At 48.6% G+C, this 20,981-nt stretch overlaps 1 protein-coding gene across 8 annotated transcripts; it reads left to right on the top strand.

Annotated features, from left to right (window-relative positions):
- Positions 1 to 5,908: 5,908 nt before the first annotated feature.
- Positions 5,909 to 20,969, top strand: RTKN (rhotekin). Of its 8 annotated transcripts, none has more exons than XM_079110403.1 (13): positions 7,552 to 7,694; positions 8,072 to 8,489; positions 14,506 to 14,705; positions 16,416 to 16,477; positions 16,575 to 16,628; positions 16,735 to 16,852; positions 17,046 to 17,255; positions 17,899 to 17,993; positions 18,092 to 18,198; positions 18,422 to 18,550; positions 19,289 to 19,457; positions 19,593 to 19,697; positions 20,284 to 20,969. In XM_079110403.1, the coding sequence occupies exons 2-13, from the start codon at positions 8,418 to 8,420 to the stop codon at positions 20,610 to 20,612; spliced, it is 1,650 nt and encodes a 549-aa protein (XP_078966529.1). In that variant the 5' UTR covers positions 7,552 to 7,694; positions 8,072 to 8,417; the 3' UTR covers positions 20,613 to 20,969. The 8 variants fall into 8 exon arrangements, with proteins under 8 accessions (XP_078966532.1, XP_078966527.1, XP_078966526.1 ...); XM_079110404.1 differs by having other exon boundaries at positions 7,571 to 7,694; positions 8,219 to 8,489; XM_079110406.1 differs by lacking the exons at positions 7,552 to 7,694; positions 8,072 to 8,489 and adding an exon at positions 5,909 to 6,333 and having other exon boundaries at positions 20,097 to 20,423.
- The last annotated feature ends 12 nt before the right edge of the window (positions 20,970 to 20,981 follow it).

The raw sequence follows: 20,981 nt of genomic DNA, 5'->3' as shown, positions 1-20,981 counted from the left end.
AATCAGTTTCAGTACAGAACATTTTCTTATTCTTATCCTGTCTTTCATTACCTTGACAGTTTTAGAGCATAGTCTTTGATTCTGTAGGATGTTCCTCAACCTGGGACTGTCTGGTGTGTCCTTGGGTCTAGACTTTTAAATTCACAGCTGGAATATTATGCACACAAAAATTATGCTGTGTTCTTCTCAGTGTATCATATCAGGAGACATGATGTCAACCCATCCTACCACTGATGATAATCTTGGTCAAGATGGTGTCTGCCAGCTTCTTCCACTATAAGTCACAATTTTTATCTTTGTAAATAATAAGTATTCTCAGGGGAAACATCCTGAAACTATCCTAATATCCTATTCTCTATTGAACCTCTACCCACTGGTACATTATCATGTACTGTAATAATTGCCTAATGGTAATCTATTTTTATTATTGTATTTACATCTATCAGTTGGCATTCTACTGTAAAGAAGAGATTACTCCATATATTTATTTACATATATTTATTTATACCAGTATAGATTCCTGTTTCAATCAATGGGTTGAATCCATTGATTTTGTGTGTGTGTGTGTGTGTGTGTGTGTGTGTGCATGCATGCGCATATGCATGTGTGCAATACTGGGGATTGAACCTGGGTGAGCTCTACCACTGACACCCCCAGCCCTTTTTATTTTTTTATTTTTAGGCAGCATTTCACCAAGTTGCCTAGGCTGGCTTCAAACTTGCCATCCTTGTGCCTCAGCCTCACAGTAGCTGGGATTATAAGCATGCCCCACTATGTTGGGTTATTGCTACTATTTTGATGTTGCCGTTTGTCCCAGATTTGATCAGTGGACATCCCTTTGAGCTTGCTTCTGTCTCCTTTTGATTTATCTCTATCATTTTTGAGCATTTTTCCCTTTTACTTTCAAACACTACAAAATGTTTGGGCTCATCTTGTACTTTCCCCAGATAAGCAGTGAGAACCAAGGCAGGCTAGACAACAGGAACATATGGCTGAGATTATGCCAAGGCCACCCTGAATTCATGCCATAGGAACTTGTTTGTGAGAATTTCCTGCTGGCACCACCCACACTTCAGAGGCTGCAAGTGCAGTGAAGATATCAGGAACTCTCCCTGGGTCTTGTGTGTACTCCAAGATTCAAAGTCCATTTGGGAGCATTCCATTTGTTTGAGTTAGGCCAAGTGCTTACCCCTGGGCTGCGAAGAAATAAGAGGGAACATAAATGTTTTCCCTAAAGGGGCTAGAGCTAATTCTTCCAATATTGTCCTGTGGGAGACTGCAGAAATAGGAAGATGATTTTTATTCTTTGTGGCCCACGATACCTTCTTCAAATAGCTACTTCATAGTCAGGGACATGTACATACAGACATAATCAAAGGGGAAAAGTTGGTAAGACTATGCAACAGAACAGTGGCATGCTGGTAAATGTTTAACAAAAGCTGCCCGAAAGAAAACCAGCACTGATTTGCGATGTTAGCCTATTTCCGTTGTGTGATACTCCCAGCATGGAGTTTCAAACGTGACATCACTGAACAGAGTTGGGAAGAGATGTGCAGTAGCACTCAATGTACAGCATTTTTACCATACAGATGCTCTACATGTAAATGACCTCAAGAGATAACAGCAATATGCACTAAAATGATCAGGAAGTGATGAGTTTTGAATGTTTATCACCTTTGCCTTAATATAATTTACTTAGTTGTAAATTTATGTCATTTAATTTTTAATTAAAGCAGTGTTTAACAACTGACATGCACAATTCTGAAAAATTCAGCCATTGTCTCATAAACTAGTGTGATATTTTGATACATTACTGAATTAAACTGTCTCATTGTTTTCCTCAGGAAATGGAATTGGGAGTGAGGAAGATGTATTTTATTTATTTTTTCTACTTTGTATTATTTTTAAAATAGTATTGGGATTTTTAAAAATGTATACATGTTTCAAACATTTTTCAAATAAAAGTTTAATTTAAAAATCCACAGAAGGGCTGGAGATGCAGCTCAGTGGTAAAACACTTGCCTATCCTGGTGAGACCCTGGTTTCAATCCCCAGTACTGCAAAAAACAAAAATAAAACTGGACGCAGTGGTGCACACCTATAATCATGCTTGTAATCTCAGCAACTTGGGAGGCTGAGGCAGGAGGATCACAAGTTTGAAGCCAGCTTCAGCAATTCAAAGAGATCGTGTCCCCCCCAAAAAAAGGGGGGGTGGTCAAGGTAAGCTCAGTGGGAGAGCACTTGCCTAGCAAGTACGAGGCTCTGGGTTTAATTCTTAGTATCACAAAAATAAATAAATAAATCTACAGACATTTTGGTCCTATCTCCTCTCTTGGTTGAGAGCAGTGTCAGCTGGCTTCACTGTTGTAACTCCTCCAGCTGCTTTATGCAAAAGGCTGCCAAGTTATGACTCTAAAATATAACTCTGTGTTGCTCCTTTTCAAAATCTTCAGCCACAATGAATACAAACTCTCAGGCAAGATTTGAACTCAACCTTCTTTTCAGATATTTTATATTTTACCTCTGGCCTGGGTCTTAAGCCAGGGATTTTTAATTTCGGGGGTTTGGAGGGATGGTTTTGTTTCATTTTTGAGATCTACCCCCAACACCCTGTAGTGGGGATTGAACTAGGAGTGTTCTGACATTAAGCTACATCCCTTGCCTTTTTAAAATTTTTTATTTTGAGATAGGGTCTTGCTGAGTTGCAGATTCAAATTTGTGATTCTCCTGCCTCAGCCTCCCGAGTTACTGGGATTATAGGCATGCACCACCACACCTGGCTCTTTTAAGATGGAGTCCTGATAAATTACCCAAGTTGGCCTGGAACTCCGTCTTCCTGCTTCAAGCCTCTTGAGTAGCTGGGATTCTAGGGCATGCTATTGCTGTGCCTGGTAGGGGTTTTCAAACCCTCTCACAGTGTCATGCTCCCTAATGGAAGAGGGCTGCTGAGGGCTTGTGGGGAGTACATGGTGTGAGGCTCCAGTAAGTACTTCCACGAGTGGCACTGATTGAAATCAATCTCATATTCTGGGTAAGATGTCACTTGGGGAAAAAAAAAAAAAAAGACTCTATTGCTTAAAAACAAACATTTGAAAAGAATTGTTTTAGTCCAACAGAATAGCTCATCTTAGTCAAACATTCTCAAATCTGCTTGCCTCTTTTTTTTTAGTTGTAGATGGACACGATATCTTTTGTATTCATTTTTTTTTTTTTTATGATGTGGTGCTGAGGATCGAACCCAGTGCCTCACACATGCAAGGGAGCACTCTACCACTGAGCTAAAGACCCAGCCCTGCTTGCTTCTTTTATTTACTTCAACAAATGTTTATTGAGCACTTGCTCTGTGCCAGGCACTGGTATTAAAACTGGACAACACCCAGCTATCCCACTCCTTGGCCTATACCCAAAGGATCTAAAATCAGCATACTACAGAGATACAGCCACATCAATGTTCATAGCTGCTCAATTCACAATAGCCAGACTATGGAACCAACCTAGATGCCCTTCAATTGACGAGTGGATAAAGAAACTGTGGTATATATACACAATGGAATATTACTCAGCCATAAAGAATGACAAAATTATGGCATTTGCAGGCAAATGGATGAAATTGGAGAATATCATGCTAAGTGAGATAAGCCAATCTCAAAAAGACAAGGGACGAATGATATCGCTAATAAGTGGAGGATGACACATAATGGGGGGGAGGGAAGGGTTAGTGTTAGGGTTAGAGTTAGGGTTAGGGAGGGGGGCAAGTATGGAGGAAGAAAGTACTGTATAGAGGGTAAAGAGGGATGGGAGGGGTGGGGGGAAGGGGAAAAAATAACAGAATGAATCAAACAACATTATTGTATGTGGACTTATGATTACACAAATGGTATGCCTTTGCGCCATGTACAAACAGAGAGGCAACATGTATCCCATTTGTTTACAATAAAATAAATAAAAAAAATATTCAGCTTACTAAAAAAACAAAACAAAACAAAAAAAAAAAAACTGGACAACAGACTGTCCTTCCTTGCTGAGTTTACAGCTTAAGGAATGACAATTGATATTTGAAGAAATTAAGAAACAATGCTTTTCCTCTTTCCCCTCACCCATCCTTGGGTGCCATGGACTTTTAAAAGTACACTTTTTAAAGATTTCTTTTCCTGCCAGGCGAGGTGGTATGCACTTGTAATGCCAGAGACCTGGGAGGTTGAGACAGGAGAATATCGAGTTTAAAGCCAGCCTCAGCAATTCAGCGAGGGCCTCAGCAACTCAGTGAGACCCTGCCTCTAATAAAATATAAAAAAGGGCTGGGGATGTGGCTGAGTGCACCTGGGTTCAATCCCTGGTACAAAAAAAAAAAAAAAAAAAAAAAAAAAAAAAAAAAAAAAAAAACCAACCAAGGAATTCTTTTCCTACTAACTACAACTCCATTCTTCATGTAAATTTTTATGCATAGAAGATGTTTGTTGTTTTTCTAGTCCATCATCCTTTTCTCCACCTTCTGGTGGTAGTACCTGGAACATTCTTTGAGCAATAACCTCTTCCTCACCTTGTTTCACCCTCCCAGCTTACTGGGTTCCGACTGGTCTCCAGGATTGCACAAGTGACTCAGGCCTGGCAGACTGAAACAGAGCAGTCTTTGCTACAGCAATTGGCTCAGGTCCAGCCAATCCTCTGGCTACAGTGATTGGTTTGGGATGGATAAATGATCCCAAATAGTTCACAGTGAATCCCAAATATGTGCAGGAGCCTCATCAAACAGATGTTATCTTTTTAAATGAATATAGACCCAGAATTTTTAGTAGCAATTTAGTTATGGAATGTAAGGCCAACACGAAGGAAGGTAGAACCAAGTGACGGAAAGAATCTGCATCCTTGTGACACTTAGTGCCTAGATCAAGCCACACCTAAAGCCCCTGGACATTTCATTCCATAAACCAGTAAATTTCCTTCTTTGCTAAGTAATTTTAAGCCCAACTTTCCAAAAGAATATTAGTAATTTGCTATAGCACAGCAGTTTAACCCGGACTCCCTAAGAACTGAAGACTGGTATGACTCTGGTTCTAGCCCATCAGTCTTGAAGGAGTCCCACTGTCTCTCAAGTTCTCCCCAGTAAGTTTTGAAGCCTCCAGGAGATACTTCATATGTGGTCTGAAAGTCAATACTCTTGCTGCTTCCTTCTGTCCCTTTGGGCTCTCTGAGGGAGAGGAGGGAACCCTGTTTCTGCAAAAGCAGGGACTAGTAACCCTGTCTCAGCCACCCAGCAAAGCTACATGGTCAATATTGAGGTCATGGAAGCCCTCACCCCCTTAAGCAACATAAGATCTGGAACCAGTATGCTGAGGCTGCTGGAGCACATCCAGGGGCATTAAGGGGCTGCACTTGTTCCTTTGCCTTCATAACTCTATTTGTGGGGCACTTTCCTCGGGCCAGGCATTATGCTCGGCATTTTACACTCATTCTCATATGTAATCCTCATAGCAACTTGCTAGAGTAGGGATAATTATATATCCTCACTGAATAGATGAGAAAACTTAACTTCAGAAAGTTCAATGACTGGGCCAAGCATCGCCAGCTAGTTAGTGAAGGAACTGGAGTTTTAAGGTATTCATAAGCATCCATGTATGAACGGTGACCCCTATGGATGAGTGGATAGCGGTGGAAGAGAGCCTAAAGGGCGAGGAAGTGAAAGAAGGGATATTTGGAACTGTAGGAAGTCGAAATGGTCGTTTCGGAGGCTGGGATGAGATTGGGCGGACCACGCCCCGACTGGAGCTGGAGTGTGCAGTGTGCACACAGAGTGTGCAATGTGATGAGCCATGTGACCATGGGATTTTCCGTGTGCAAAGATACGGGCTTGACAGGTGGGGGCGGGTGGGGGCGGGGCTTCTTTGGGCCCTCCCATTCCCAGGTGAGGCGCCTATGACCCCGCCGGAAGGGAGGATGCGCCCACGCGGTACTCGTGAAGTGTACGGTGTCCTTGTTTGTGGGGCTGTCTGGCCAGGCTCGCTTGGCACCCGAGTACTGGCCCGACGGGCCAAGCCTTTGGCGGGGGTGGGAGAGTAGGGTGCCGCGCCCTGCCCGGCCCAGGTGTCGTCTCCGGAGGCGGGGTTTGGAAACCAGGCAGCTGGAGATTCCCGGCCTGACTGGCGCGCGGGCGTCGAGGAACAGAAGCAGACGAGAGACAGAGCGGGAGAGCGCAGGGAGCGTACAGGGCGCGGAGCTACCAGCATGTTTTCCCGCAATCACCGCAGCCGGGTCACCGTGGCCAGGGGCTCAGCGCTGGAGATGGAGTTCAAACGCGGCCGCTTCCGACTTAGCCTCTTCAGCGACCAGCCCGAGGTGAGAGACTGCGTCCCTGGCTTGCCCTTCCCGCTCCAGCGTGCAGTCCTGGCCGCCTCTGCCTCCCGCCCTCGCCCGTGCACGCTGAGGGGCGGAGACGCCGAGGTCCGGGTCCAAGCTGGAGGGAGCTGTTGACTTAAAAAGTAAGATGCGGACCGTCTGCGCAGTAGTCGGATCCGTACTGCTCCACACATTCCCTGGCCTGGTTTGGGACGATTTGCTTTTGCCTGGCAAAATTTTGGTTGACCTCAATTTGAGGGGCTCCAGGCTCGATTCCCAAGGTGTGCCTGGCATCTCTGGGCCAAGGGCGGTGGGCAGCCAGGTGAACCCCAAACTCTTGGACTTTTGGCTGCTGGCTGATTCCCGGGTGCCAGCCCCATCCCGCACCCTGTCTCAACCCTCTGGGCCAGCAGCCTCTGTCATCAGTCCAGGTCTGCCGCTTAGCTGGAGCCCTCCCCAAACGGCGCCTCTGTGGCCCTGCCAGAGTGCTTGTGGGGTGGTGTCTCTTTTAACTTATTGGGATTATTTGCCACACCCAACTTTCCGCCTTCTTTCCTGGGGCCTAAGAGTAGACCTGCCTCTAGGTTGAGAGCGTCAACCCCTGCGCCACCGGGCTAAAAGTTGCCGTCGGCTGCGCCCCACCTGCAACTCGCCAAAGAACCTGGGGAGGTGCTGGAAGGGTGCGGCCGAACCAGGACTGAGAGGGCGCGTAGCCAACTCAAAGACACTTTTGTCCCCAAGGTCAGCCTCACTCGCCAAGGAGAGCCCAATTCCAAGCTGTCCTTCCCTCCCGGGCCTGGAAAGGGTTAAGTGAGGTGGGCCTTCTTCCCGGCCCCCTCTCCCTCCCGACTGGGATTCCAGCCCTGGCTTCTGCCCTTTCCCTCCAGGCTGCCCAGAACAAAGGCCCTTTCACACCGGTGTCCCGGTGTCCCGGGCCTTCTCGGAGTTAAAAGCTAGTGGAATGGGGGAGAGGGCCTTTGTCGCCCCCCTCCGCCCCCGCAGTAACTCGGCTTGAGGAACCCGCGTGGAGCCAGCGTGGGGGAGTAAGGGGCGAGGCCGGGGACCAGGAGGAGGGGCCTGTGAGCCGGCAGCCCCTGGGATCAGCCTGGCCTTCAGGGGCCAGAGCCAAGGAGTCGGGGCGGAGCCGAAGGGCCAGGCCGGCCGCCCAGGAGAGTGTGACTCCGTGGGCCTGGGGTGGAGGCGGGGAGGGGGGGTGGCGGGTAGCGCTGCAGCTGGCTGGGACTCGGGGCTGGTTTCCTGTCTGGAAGGGAAGGGGCCCGTAGAGGGGAGCGGGGGCAGCAGCAGACAGGCACACCCCTGCTTTTCTCCCTTTCTTTCCTCCCTTCTGCTGGAAAAGCGAGGTAATTGTGAGCCCAGGGTGGGGCGGGCTGGATGGGGGCCGGAGTTGGAAGGGGTGGCCCTGGGATCTGGGCCGCATTACCGACTCACCGCTTAGTCCCAATCCCTGGGTTCATCTCCCCTCAAATCCCCACTTCGGTTGCTTTTTTTCCTAACTTTGTCAAACTAAGTCAGAAGCCCTCTCTGAGAGCTCCAACCTCCTGACAAACCCTAGGACTCTGTGGAACCTGCAGGAGGCGCCCCCTCCCTGCCCCCTTCCAGCTGTGCCTGCCCCTCATTGCCCTCTCCACACACAGATTCTCTGTCCACCACGCCAGGGATGTGGGCGGGGGCTGGGGAGGAGCCATAGTGGGAATGAAAGGGCCTTTTTCTTCCACAGCTGGGAGAACAGCTGCCATCAAAGCAAGACTGGACACTCTGTGCCCACAGCCCCCTCTGCAGCTGGCTTCCACTCCCAGGACCCCACTAATCCTCACCTCACTTTCCTTTCCTCCCCTGCCTGGCTCCCACCGGGGCTTTGGAACAGGAGTAGGTGAGGAAAATTTGTCACAGCAGCCAAAAGAGACTAACAGTGCAGAAGGACAGGGGCAGCTTCTGCCCTCTGCCCAAGAGCTGGCCACCTTTCTCAAGACCAGGGAGCAGTGGGAGGACTGTGGGACAGCCTGGTGTCTACCTGCCACCCCTCTGAAGGGGCTGACAAGGGAAGGGCTCAGGGGGGCACAGAGATGCAGGACAGATTGCACATCCTGGAGGACCTGAATATGCTCTACATTCGGCAGATGGCACTCAGCCTGGAGGTAATGCCCCTACTCCTGAAGAACACACTTCCTCTGCTTGCATCCCAGCCCCTCTCTGCCTTGCCCATTCCTGCTGGGGCTGAGTCGGGGAGGGCATGGCCTACACTAAGTGGGGAGAGGGACAGGTAGTTCTTTTGGCCTTAGTTGGGTGCAGTGTGTGGACCCAGGCCCACTTCTGCTGATCAGAACATCCTGTTGACAGTGGGGGTCTTCACACCTATTTCTGCAAGCTCTGTGGGATGATGTGGGTGACTGTTATGGGGACAAGGTCTCCTTTCATGTATGGGACGGAGAGAGGAGTTCAATGTGAGGAAGGTTTGCAGAAAGGATGTAGCTCAGTGGAGAAGAAAAAGGAGATGTTGGGTCAGGATAAAGATTCTGCTGGCCCTGGAGATGGTTATTTATTCATTCTTAAACACATTTATTAAACATATACATGTGTCAAGCTCCTTTCTAGACCATGGACAAACAAGACAGGAAAAGTCCATTCTAGTGGGAGAACAGATAATAATCATGCAAACACATACATAATATCACATAGTGAAAATATGCTGAAGACAAGGGGATGTAATCAAAATCAGATGGGGGAGGTAGCATTAAATGTGGATGTCTGGGAAGATTTGAAGATGTGAGATTGAAGAAAACCTTAGAAAGGTTTTCCAGAGGGCACAGCAAGGGCAGAGACCCTTAGATGGAGATGGAGGATAATAAGTTTGTAAGAAAGAAAGCAGTTCAGTGTGGCTGGAATATAGTAGTTGAAGTTAAGCTAATGGGCAAGGGCTAGATCATGCAGGGCTTGAGGGCTATGATAAGGCGCTTAGATTGCACTCTACGTATGATGTTGGCCTATGGAAGGATTTAAAGCAGAGGAATGACTTATCCCCCACCCCATACTGGGAATTGAACCCAGGGGTGCTCTACCACTGAGCCCTTTTTTATTTTGAGACAGGGTCTTGCTAAGTTGCCAAAACTGGCCTAGAACTTGGAATGCTACTGCCTCAACCTGCTCCCCAACCCCAGTCGCTGGGATTAATTACAGGCATGCACCCACCATATCCGGTCTCATCTAATATTTTAAAATGATGGCTGCTGTAGAGAATAAACTGGGTGGTGGTGGTGAGGGAGGTCTGGGGAGGAGGGTTAGCAAGAGAGGTGGCAAAAGACTACCAAGGGGGTGTTCACATTGCAGTCAGAGGGGAGTGAGCCTGCTGGTGTAGATTAAAGTGTTCATGGTGGAGAAAGGAGGAAGAGGGTGGATTTCAAGTGATGGGTGATTTCAAGATCTAACAGGGCTTGCTTATGATCCTACAAGAGGAGTAAGGCAGAGAACTCCCAGAATGATTCCCCTGTGTATGGCTAAGCAACTGGGTATTGTCACCTTTTTCTGAGATAGGGCAGGTAGAAGAAGTTGTGAAAGTGACTGCTTGAATCAGGCAGGGAGGTTGCTGCTGAGGGAGGTTAGAGGCAGGAGTGTAAAGAGTCTAGATCAAGAATGTCAATTTATTGCACACATGCTGCTAGCCAGCCTCATCCCTACTCCCTGGATCATAGTGGACATTTCTAGTCAATCATGGCATTCTTTACCAATGAGTCTAGTCGTGACCTCAGAATCTTCCTCAGCATACGCTTGGCATAAATTGTGCAGACTGTGTCTTTCACACGTGCCAGCCAAAGGCAGGATTCCTGGTCTGGTGTCAGCTGCATCAGGAAGAGACACTTCAATTTGTTTGCCTGGAGAGAGTCACCTTTCTCTGTTTTGAAGAAAGGTGCCAAATGAACCCTTTGGGATTCTAACATTACCTAATTGGTCCTGTGTTGGCACATGAGATAAAATCTTTTTGTCAGCTGGGTGCAGTAGCACACACCTGAAATCCCAGCAACCAGGGAGGCTAGTACAGGAAGATCACAAGTTTGAAGCTGGCCTCTGCAACTCAGTGAGACCCTGTGTCAAAATCAAAAATAAAAGGACTGGGGATGTAGCTCTGTGGTGAAGTGCTCCTGGATCAATCCCCAGTACCAAAAATAAGATATGGATATTTCAATCTTAATTTTAGTTAATATAAAATAAAACAATTAGTTTCTCAGTTGTTCTAGCCATATTTCAAGTGCTAGCTGGCTACTGAACGTTTCCATCATCACAGGCTTTATCGAATAGCTATTGGTGTGCACACACCTTGCCACAGCCATGTAAATTTTCTCCTTGGGAGACTGCGTGCACAGGAAGGCCTTAGTTTTCACTTTGGTCAACTCTCCTTGAGCCATGAGCTGAACCTGCTGTTTTCTTTCTCCACCAAGTTAAGTGGGTTCCCAAAAGAGAGACCCACTGATGTTTCAGGGAATGGCAAGAAAGGTAGACCTGAAAGCCTACGTCCAAGAACAACTTCCAGAGGAGGTGACTTAAGCTGCTTAAGCTACAAGTAAAGGAGAGGTGAGCATGAGAGAAAGCTTATTTTTAAGTATATTGTAGGCTGAGCTGCCGGTTAGACTTTCCCATTTAATCCTCAAATAATTGTGGAGGAGGTGGAACACGCCCCCATCTATGAACAGAGAACCATTCCTATAATCTCAGTGACTCAGGAGGCTGAGGCAGGAGGATTGCAAGCCCAAGGCCAGTCTCAGCAATTTAGCAAGACCCTACATCAAAATTTAAAAATAAAAGGTGTTGTGCTGGGTAGTTCAGTGGTAGATTGCCCTTGGTTTCAATCCCTGGTATAGCAAATAAAGAAAGAAATAATAAAATAAATAAATAAAAAATAATAATGGAGATTCCAGAGGTTAAATGCTCACAGCTTGTCCCTAATCCAGGATTTGAACTTAGCCCTGATGGAGATTTTAAAGGGAACAAAAGGTGGTGAGAAGCAAAGCAAGAAGTCAGGGACAGAAGACAGCAGGAGGGCTGGGAAGGGATGTTCACAGAGGGCCTAATGTGTTCTGGGGCTTCTGCTGTGACTCATCCTCCTTCAGTCCCTTGGGATCTGACCCAAGTGCATACTGACACTCAACTCTGGGCTCTTTCCCAGGAGAGTGTGGGGAAAATGCTGGCTACTTGGGGACAGAGTGTGTGTGGGTAGGGAGGGAACAAGGAACTATCAGTGGCATGGGGAGATAGCGGCACAGTACAAGGATGCTCCACCCCAAAAGGTGGGAGCCCGTTTTCTAGGGCACTCTTGGTTGCGGACCCTGGGAGAATGATGTGGAGCTGGAGGATGTTTGGGCAAATAGGGGTGTGTCTAGGGCCTAGCGAACTCTCCAGTGGTTTCCCCACTTTGTATACCACCCCGTACTCTACCTCCAGCAAAGGGTCACATGACCGGGGAGGGGCCTCCTGGCCTCCCCAAGGGCCCAGAGTCCTTTCTGGAGCAATAGGGGTATCCTTGAGGTTCCGTTGCAAGAGGGTTTCCCCGAGGTTGCAATACCCAGATCTAGACCCGCCAGGTTCCTGGAGGAACAGCCTTCGCCTGGCGCCCCACAGCGGCTCTCGCGGCAATTGAGGGCTGATGTCACCAGCGCCCCAAGCGCAGCTGCGCCGGCGCCGGGGCCCCAAGGATTCTCTGCAGCCCTCAGCTCTGTGGGGCTCCCGGGGCTGGTGCTGCTCCCTGACCCCGCGGCCCGCACTGCACACGCAATGGACAGGGCTAGGGAAGGATCCGTGAGTGCCGGGACCCGGACAATGAGGAGGCTGGCAAGGAGAGGGCTTGACAACATCGCTGCGTCCCACTCCTCTTCAGCTTTTACCCATTTGGGGAATTTGTGACAGAAGCTGGGTGGAGTGGGGTTGGGGATGGCAAGCAGTGAAGCTTAGCAGATATAGGACCCTGATGAAGACAGACACAGCTAGGCTGGGAAGGGCTGTGTAGTCTGGGAGGGCTTCCTGGTGGAGGGGGCTTTGGGACTGGGTCAGCCTATTTTGGAAGGGAAACAAACATATGGTGCTGGGGTGAAGTGATGAAAGTATGCCCTAGCACAGTGGTTCAGAAAATAGATAAAGGAGGAATTTTGCAGGCAGACTGAACACGGCTTTGGCAAGAGGGAATTTAGGGGGGATTGGGTATTGAATTTGAAGACTGTAGCCACCTGGGACAGAAGCAAGGGCACAAGGTGTGGAAAAGAGCTGGTGTGAGGTAGAAGACAGGTTTGGGGAGGTCACATCCATTCCCTTCTTCCAACTGGGTGCCTCCACTTGTCTGCTGAAACCTTCTGTACTATGACTGGGTTAAGTCTTCTACTTCCTCTCTGGAGCCTCCCTGATCATCTTAAGCCAGAAGCAAATGAGGTCTGTCTCCTTGTGTGTTATGTTATGACATGGCATTTATGGAACAGCCATTAATGTCTGAATCTCCCATCTCCCAACTGGGTTTTGTATGTCAAGCCTTGGACAGCACAGGGATGCCCCAGTATTCACTGGGTGAATACCGCTGCTGCCAAAGTAGTGTCACTGTTAAAATAAGCATCCCTATCATCCACATATACTGTGTGCTGGGCATTGTGCTAAGTGCTTTAAGTCCCTGTCTATTGAATCCTCCCAAGCCTAGGATGTAGGAACTATTTTAATCCTCATTTTACCATGGCTTATGGAGGTTGTCTAGTCCTATTAAGCACCAGGAACACTCCTTTCAGAGTGAATGTTCCTGGGAATCTTGATTCCTTTCCCAGCAACTCCCCTTTGGCTCTGTGCACAGCCTCTCTAGCCCCTCACTCCTGAACCACTTACATCCTCATTCCCATTCCTTGCTGGTGACCTTACCTCCCAAGCTCATGGCCAGATGCTGTTGGGTGCCCTAATTTGACTTATGTATGGGGTTCTCTGAAGCATGGGTGGAATACTTCTTCCTAATGATGCCACGTCTCTTTCTGTCCCTGGCCTACAGGTCCATCATGACTAATAGTTTATGGATCTTTTATACATATTTTATGTATAAATATACATATCAATGTATATGTAAATATATACACATGTGCACATATGTACATATGTATAGATACCACGCACAAATGGTAGGATAATATTGTTCTGGTTTCTTTTCTCAGTATATTTTCTGGAGATTATTTCATATATGTACACATGTATCTACTCACTCTTTAATGTCTGTAATATTACATGGTTTAGATGTGCTGTAACTTATTAAGACAATGCAGTATTGAAAGTCTTCTAATTTTGATGTTTGAAACAATGCTGAAGCAGGGCATGGTGGCTCATGCCTACAGTCCCACTGATTCAGGAAACTGAGGCAGGAGGATCACAAGTTTTAAGCCGGCCTCAGCAACTTAGCAAGACTCTGTTTAAAAAAAAAAAAAGCAGGGGTTGGGGTGGCGGTTGGGATTGTAGCTCTGGGTTAAAGTGCCACAATTATTCAATTGAATAAATTATTCAATTATTAGTATATAAATTATTGCTATGTATATTATAATAAATTATTCAGTTGAATAAATAAACTAAGTGAATATTTTTGTACATATGACTTTGCCTATTATTATATATGTAACTATGTCAATAGGATAAAGAGCTAGATGTTGGTTAGTTAGATCAAAGGATGCATGAATTTGTAGTTTTCATAGATTTTTCCAAATTGTGTTCAAAAGAGGCAGAAGGGATCTATACTCCCAACCATCAAAGCATGAGAACATTTGTTTTGTTTTGTTTATGTGGTGTGGGGATTGAACCCAGGGGCACTGTACCGCTGAGCTATATCCCTAGCCCTTTTTATTTTTATTTTGAGACAGGGTCTTGCTAAGTTGTCCAGGTTGGCTTCAAACTTGAAATCATTCTGCCTCAGTCTCCTAAGTCACTAGGATTACAGGCATGTGCCACTGCACCCCATGCCATCTGTATTTAACAAAGTTTTTCTGGTTATTCTTAGGTACCTGAGGTTGAGACCCATTGTTTGCTCTTAAATTGCTTAAAAAATTAGTTTCTTCACAGTTTTTCCTGGGCCACAGCTCACTTGGAGACTGGGGAATGCTTTAGCCTGTTCCCTGACTGACATTTCCTTTTCACCTTTCCCCTGACCCTGGCTAGGATACAGAGTTGCAGAGGAAGCTAGACCATGAGATCCGGATGAGGGAAGGGGCCTGCAAACTACTGGCAGCCTGCTCCCAGCGAGAGCAGGCTCTGGAGGCCACCAAGAGCCTGCTGGTGTGTAACAGTCGCATCCTCAGCTACATGGGGGAACTGCAGCGGCGCAAAGAGGCCCAGGTGCTGGGGAAGACAGGCCGGCGGTGAGCAAGGGGGAGTAGAGGCCTCCGTGGGAGCAGGTGGCTATATGGGTGGTGGTTGTTCAGCCTGTATGTAGCGTGGATTGCCCCACAGATGACCTCCTCATGAAGGCCTGTCAGGGGCCAGGAATACACCTTGGGATTTTACCACTACCACGAATTACCCAGAGTAGTAGGGCTAGAATCAGAAAGCTGATGTGTCTGGTGGAAGCGGGCAATCTGAAGAATGACAAGCAATGCAAAAGCACGAATTTGCACTGATAAGTCTGACTGGCTGGCTTCTGGAAAAGTAATTTTCTTAAAGGCAGTTCACCAAGTGGCCAATTTGTTGAATGGCCAATCTACCACAAATTGACAATAGTTTGTTGTATCTTGGTTTCACCCTCAGAGGCAGGAACTGGGAAAGCCTCTGAGGAAATTATTTGGGAAAGCAAATAATTTTTAAAAATCCCTTAAAGGAAAGTCTGCCCATTTACATAAATTAGATTGTGCATTCTCAAAGGGCTCACCTTCTGGATTTGAAACACAAGCTATACTGATGCTAGATGCTGCTGATGTGACAGATATACATGAAATGGCCCAGGTGATGCCATGGTTAGGGAAAATATTTGGCAAGTTGATCATTTTTGAGAATTGGTCATTTTGGTATATCAGTCATTTGGAGAATTGGCTTCTGGCAAAGTGGCCTGCTTGCCTCACTTGGGCAGAGTGAGATGATCCTAACCCCTCACTGGCATGATGCCCACCCAGCAACGAGGGTACCCATAAAGCCAACAGAAGGTATTAACTCACTTTACAGCTGCCCATCACAGCTAGAGGATGGGCAAGCAGGCAAAGAGACAGCTTCTAAGAGTGTGCCACCTCCTGGGAGGTACCTATCTAGACTGCCCTGTCCAAGTAACCACACAGTCCACAGAGTGTGATGTGAGGTATATCCAAATCCCTGGCAGCTAATCACCATTAGTCCCACATCATTTAGCTGAAGATTCCAAGTCAGAAATTATATTAGTGGTATTATAAGTATAGTCAAACTGGCTGTCACCTTAGGAGAGGGATACACATTCAGTGAATCCCAGTGATGAGTAGGGAGAGGATGCTGCAGGTGTGGGGCCTGAGGAACTTGGGACATTGGGAAGGAGCAGTGTATCTGGGAGCAAGGTAAAGGGGAAATCAAAGCTGGGGGAGGGGTAGTGGGGAGTTCTCTGGTGAATGGAGCACAAATGTTTCCTACTTGTGTTTTTTACCTTTCATCAAACACTGGTCAATTTATTTTTTGACTATCTAGTGCCCTCTTACATCAAAGAAGTGATGAGATGCTGGAAAGGATCCCTATTAGAAAGAAAAGCCTGCAAACCTCTCTTACCCAGGGTCTAATGGAGAAGAGTCATTGTGGGTACCAGTCTCCTCAAGGCCCCATTCGTCTATGGCAGGGGTCTGGAGAAATGGTCCAGGAGGGTGCTTGGAGGAGGAGGAACCCTTAGCTTGTATACTGGCTGTATGAGTTAACATGGTTCCAGTGTCCACAGTATCCCTGAACTGAGTAAAACTCTGGGTGCAGTAAGCAACTGTCCTTCACAGTCCTCAACCTTGCCATATCAGCCTGGGACTACGGGGCTGGGCCTCTGGGACCAGGGTCCCCTAAAACCTTTGTGAATCAGAGCAAGGGGAAGGAGTGTATGAAGACCAGGCCAGGATGTTGTGATCTACCCACAGGCATTCGGACACTGGGCCACCCACTGAGCGCTCCCCGTGCCGCGGCCGGATCTGCATCTCTGGTAAGAAACACAGCTGCCCCAGCTGCTGGCACCCCTCACCTGGCCACAGGATCACCTGCCCCATCTCAACATCTATCCCTACCTCTCTGTTCCCTAGACCTCCGGATCCCACTCATGTGGAAGGACACAGAATATTTCAAGAATAAGGGTGGTAAGTTTCATACCCTGGACAAATTCAGGGGAATGTCCCAGAAATTGGAGGCACTTGTGAGGTACTTTTTTTTTTTTTTTAAACCACTTTTACCCTTTGTCCCCAGATTTGCACCGCTGGGCTGTGTTCCTACTGTTGCAGCTAGGGGAACAGATTCAGGACACAGAGATGATCCTGGTGGACAGGACCCTCACAGACATCTCCTTTCAGAACAATGTACTCTTGTGAGTACCTCACCCCCATGGCTCCCTCCTTTCTCCACTCTGCTCCAATCTGATGAGGTAGTTGTAGGGGAGGAGGAGGGAGATGGGCACCTGGCCTTTTCTGTGGAGCTGTCCTGTATGTGCACTCCCCGTCCCCACCCAGTTTTGTGCTCCCACAGGACACCATGTGACCACCCTCCTCTTCCTTCTGTAGCACTGAGGTGGGGCCAGACTTTGAACTTCGGCTGGAGCTGTATGGGGCCTGTATGGAAGAAGAAGGGGCCCTGGCTGGCGCCCCCAAGAGGCTTGCTACCAAACTTAGCAGCTCTCTGGGTCGTTCCTCAGGGAAGCGTGTCCGGGCATCGCTGGACAGTGCTGGGAGCTCAGGAAGCAGTCCCATCTTGCTCCCCACACCAGCTGTGGGGTAAGGCCCCATAGCCCCTGCCTCCACTGCCCTCAGTTCCTGTGTCCAGCCCACAGGTCATCTTTGAACCTTGTTGAGGATGCAGAACCCACTTTGCACTGCCACCAGGATGTGCAGATAGACATGAATAAGCAGTGGCCACACAGCTGGGAGGCATTCTGGCCTAAACCAGTTCACAAGATCACAGGAAGCAGGGAAAGTTGGATTCTGAGGTCTCGACTTTTTAGCAATTGCAAATACATCTTATAGATGTGGATAAACAGCTCCCTAGTTGGAGCAAGGTAGGCTGGGCCTTGTGGTGTGGCCTACACACACCTGGAAGTGCCTCTGAGGAGCCATAAATTATTGGGTGAGTTTCTGAACTTCTCTAAGCCTTACACTGTCTCATCTACTGATTGAAGAAAGCTCCAACCTCACAGGGCTGTCAAGGGAATACAATGGGATAACATACATAGAGTAGGTCCTGGCACTTAGCAAGAGGTCAGTAAATGTTCATTTCTAACCCCTGGCTGGGAAGCAAGCTAGTTTTCCATGGGATAGCCTAACAATGAGACAGGCTTGCTCAGTCCTGCTCCTGCTGTTGAACACGCAATTTACAGGTGTTCAACAGTCGTGATCGATGCCTGCCTCTTCTTCTTTCCAGGGGTCCTCGTTACCATCTCTTGGCTCACACCACACTCACCTTGGCAGCAGTGCAAGATGGGTTCCGCACACATGATCTCACCCTTGCCAGTCATGGTATGTATGTGTGTTGGGGACACTGGCAGGGTTAAGAAGGGCCACGGAATAGTCCCCTTCTCATTCCCCACCTTATGCTGCACTTCTTCCTCCCCCAGAGGAGAACCCTGCCTGGCTGCCCCTTTATGGTAGCGTGTGTTGCCGCCTGGCAGCTCAGCCTCTCTGCATGACTCAGCCCACTGCAAGTGGTACCCTCAGGGTGCAGGTGAGAGGACCCTGAGGAGTGGGAGGGAGCAGAATAGAGCTGGATCACTTAGGAATAACAGAACTCCTGGCAAATGAAGATTTGGGTGGAGGAAGGGGGTATGGTAAGATGAAGGGAAGAACAGACAGGAGGCGGGGCAAAAAGGGGCAGGTTGTCAGTGGGGGACTGGGGAAAAGAGTCTGGGGGTATGACTCCCCCAGGAAACATTAAGCCATTTATGCAGCAGGCTGGGGAGCTACAGAACGGGGCACAAGTGCATGGAGTCCTGAAAGGCACAAACCTCTTCTGTTACCGGCGACCTGAAGACACAGACACTGGGGAAGAGCCACTGTTTACTATTGTGATCAACAAGGTGATGGGTCCCTGGTGGTGAGGCCACTAGATGCCTGGGCCCAGGAGCCTCTCCTTCATGCCCCAGGATGATAGGCACAGACCTCAGAAACAGGGAGGCTGACCTCTTGCTCCTAATAGCACCATATTCTACTGCAGGGCCAGGGATGCTGAGGGGACCATATTCTCCCCAACCATAGCATCACTAGAAAAGCTGTCCCCTTCATTCATCATCCTCACCCCTGTCAAGTCCCAGAGAGAGTTCTACTGCCAGTTTAGGACTTTCATTCTTTTCTTCCACACAGCTGAGGTTCCAAATAGCATCTTCTTTACCACTTACTTTTCTCTCCCTATCTAGGTCCAGTTGCCCTTTTCTGATCTCTTGCCCTTTGTTGCCTTGCCTTTGCATTTTTGCAGTGCTAGGGATAAAGTCCATAGCCTTGTGCATGCTGGGCAAAGTTCTCTACCATTGAGCCATATCCCCAACCCTCTGCCTACATTCTGAAAGTATTAAGGGACCTCGGGCCTCAGTATTCTTGCCCACCTTGGTGTGCTTAATCTTACCTGACTCAGCACTGACTGGGTTATCCCTAGTTCTTTCTTACCATTCCTTCCCACTCTGGTCAGGAGGCAAATGAGGGCTCAGCAAAAATCTCACAACCATTCCTTCTAAGGCAGGGGTAAGCAAGGCCACCTGGTGTCACTGCTATGTTCCACAACCACAGTGGAGGTGGAAGCAGCTCTCTTATTTCTCCTGCAGGATACTCGAGTCCGGGCAGGAGAGCTGGACCAGGCCCCAGGACGGCCCTTCACCCTCAGCATTAGCAACCAGTATGGGGATGATGAGGTGACACACACCCTTCAGACAGAGAGCCGGGAAGCCTTGCAGAGCTGGATGGAAGCTCTGTGGCAGCTATTCTTTGACATGAGTAAGAGAGAAGGCAGCTGGGTTGAACCTTTGGGAGGGACTGAGCTCTCTTATTTTTACCAGATGGAGTGGATGGAAGGAATGTAACGGGAGAGGGCAACCTGGCCCTCTCTTCCAATCAGTGCTCTTCCTGCAGGCCAGTGGAAGCAGTGCTGTGATGAAATCATGAAAATTGAAACTCCTGCTCCCCGCAAACCACCCCAAGCACTGGCCAAGCAGGGGTCCTTATACCATGAAATGGGTGAGTGAGAGGAAAGTCCACCTGGGGAACGTGATGGGAAGTGGGGCTGGGGGCCTCAAGGGAGCCCAGATCATGGAAACAGAAAGTACACTTTGGGCAAAGGCAGATCTCCGGGGATCCATGTTCTACCCAGTCCTGTTGTACTTCTTTCTCCTCTCCAATTCTTCTTAGAACCGCCTCCACCAAAGTTCAAAACAAAACCCCAAAGAGCCAGATTCATTTCATGGATTTCTTTCCTAATTTCTTCTTTTCTGTTTCCCTTTCTGCATGCGGATTCCTGTCTCTTCCTCTGACCCTTCACCTGCCTGGCATTATTTTATTTTCTCCTCTTTCTTGGTTTCTCCACCCACTTCTGCTACCCTCTCTCTTCCCACCCACCCTGCACCCTGTATCCCACAGTTTTATCGGAGCCTGTGGCCCCAGGGGGCGCAGGTGAGGGGCTGCTTCTACAGGACAATGCAATCTCGGCTGAGATCCAGGCTTTGCTTTCCTCCTATTACAGTGACAGGTGATGGTCAGGGTTGGGTAGGTCTGGGGCTTGAGCTCTAATGAGCCCCCTCCCCTCAACCCCTTCCTGGTGCCACAGCTATTGAGCCGCTAGATGACATCGCAGCAGTGACAGACATCCTGGCCCAGCGGGAGGGCGCAAGGCTGGAGACACCCCCACCCTGGCTAGCAATGTTTACAGACCAGCCTGCCCTGCATAGCCCCTGCTCGCCTGCATCAGTGTCCCCAGCCTGGACACACCCACTTCCCTGGGGGCGACCCCGAACCTTTTCCCTGGATGCTGTCCCCCCAGACCACTCCCCTGGGGCTTCTCGCTTGGTTGCCCCCCTCCCACCACAGCGATCCCCACGATCCAGAGGCCTCTGCAGCAAAGGTCCACTCCGTACTTGGCTGCAGTCACCAGTGTGAGAGAAAGGTGCTAGCAACAGGACCTGGCCAAAATAAAGAAAGACCCACATGCACTTGGGCTCTGAGGACAGCACTGTCTGTAGCAAGTTGGCCAGCGTGGCCTTCTCTTCCTCTACTGGACTGGGGGTAGGCAGAGGATGGGGAACAGAAGCCCCTCTTAGGTGTGGCTGTCATGGTACTGAGGGGTTCATTCCTAGCCCTGGCTGGGACCCCCTAAACCCTTCCTGGGAGAAAACTGGAACAACCCTGCCCTACCTCCCTGCACTAACCAGCTTTGAGGATGGCACTGAAGAGTCCTGGGAGGGAATGCACTTCCATTGTCACTCCTACATCAACCATTAAAGTTATTTAACAGCAGCCTTCATGTGC

Source organism: Sciurus vulgaris, assembly GCF_902686455.1.
Source record: "Sciurus vulgaris genome assembly, chromosome: 14".
Taxonomy (NCBI): Eukaryota; Metazoa; Chordata; class Mammalia; order Rodentia; family Sciuridae; genus Sciurus; species Sciurus vulgaris.
This window is presented reverse-complemented; position numbering and strand designations above follow the sequence as displayed.

Coding starts and splice junctions, on each gene's coding strand:
- RTKN (XM_079110400.1), top strand. CDS start 6,223: ATGTTTTCCCGCAATCACCGCAGCCGGGTCACCGTGGCCAGGGGCTCA. Junction 14,706..16,415: donor CTGGGGAAGACAGGCCGGCG/GTGAGCAAGGGG, acceptor ATCTACCCACAG/GCATTCGGACACTGGGCCAC. Junction 16,853..17,045: donor TTTCAGAACAATGTACTCTT/GTGAGTACCTCA, acceptor TTCCTTCTGTAG/CACTGAGGTGGGGCCAGACT.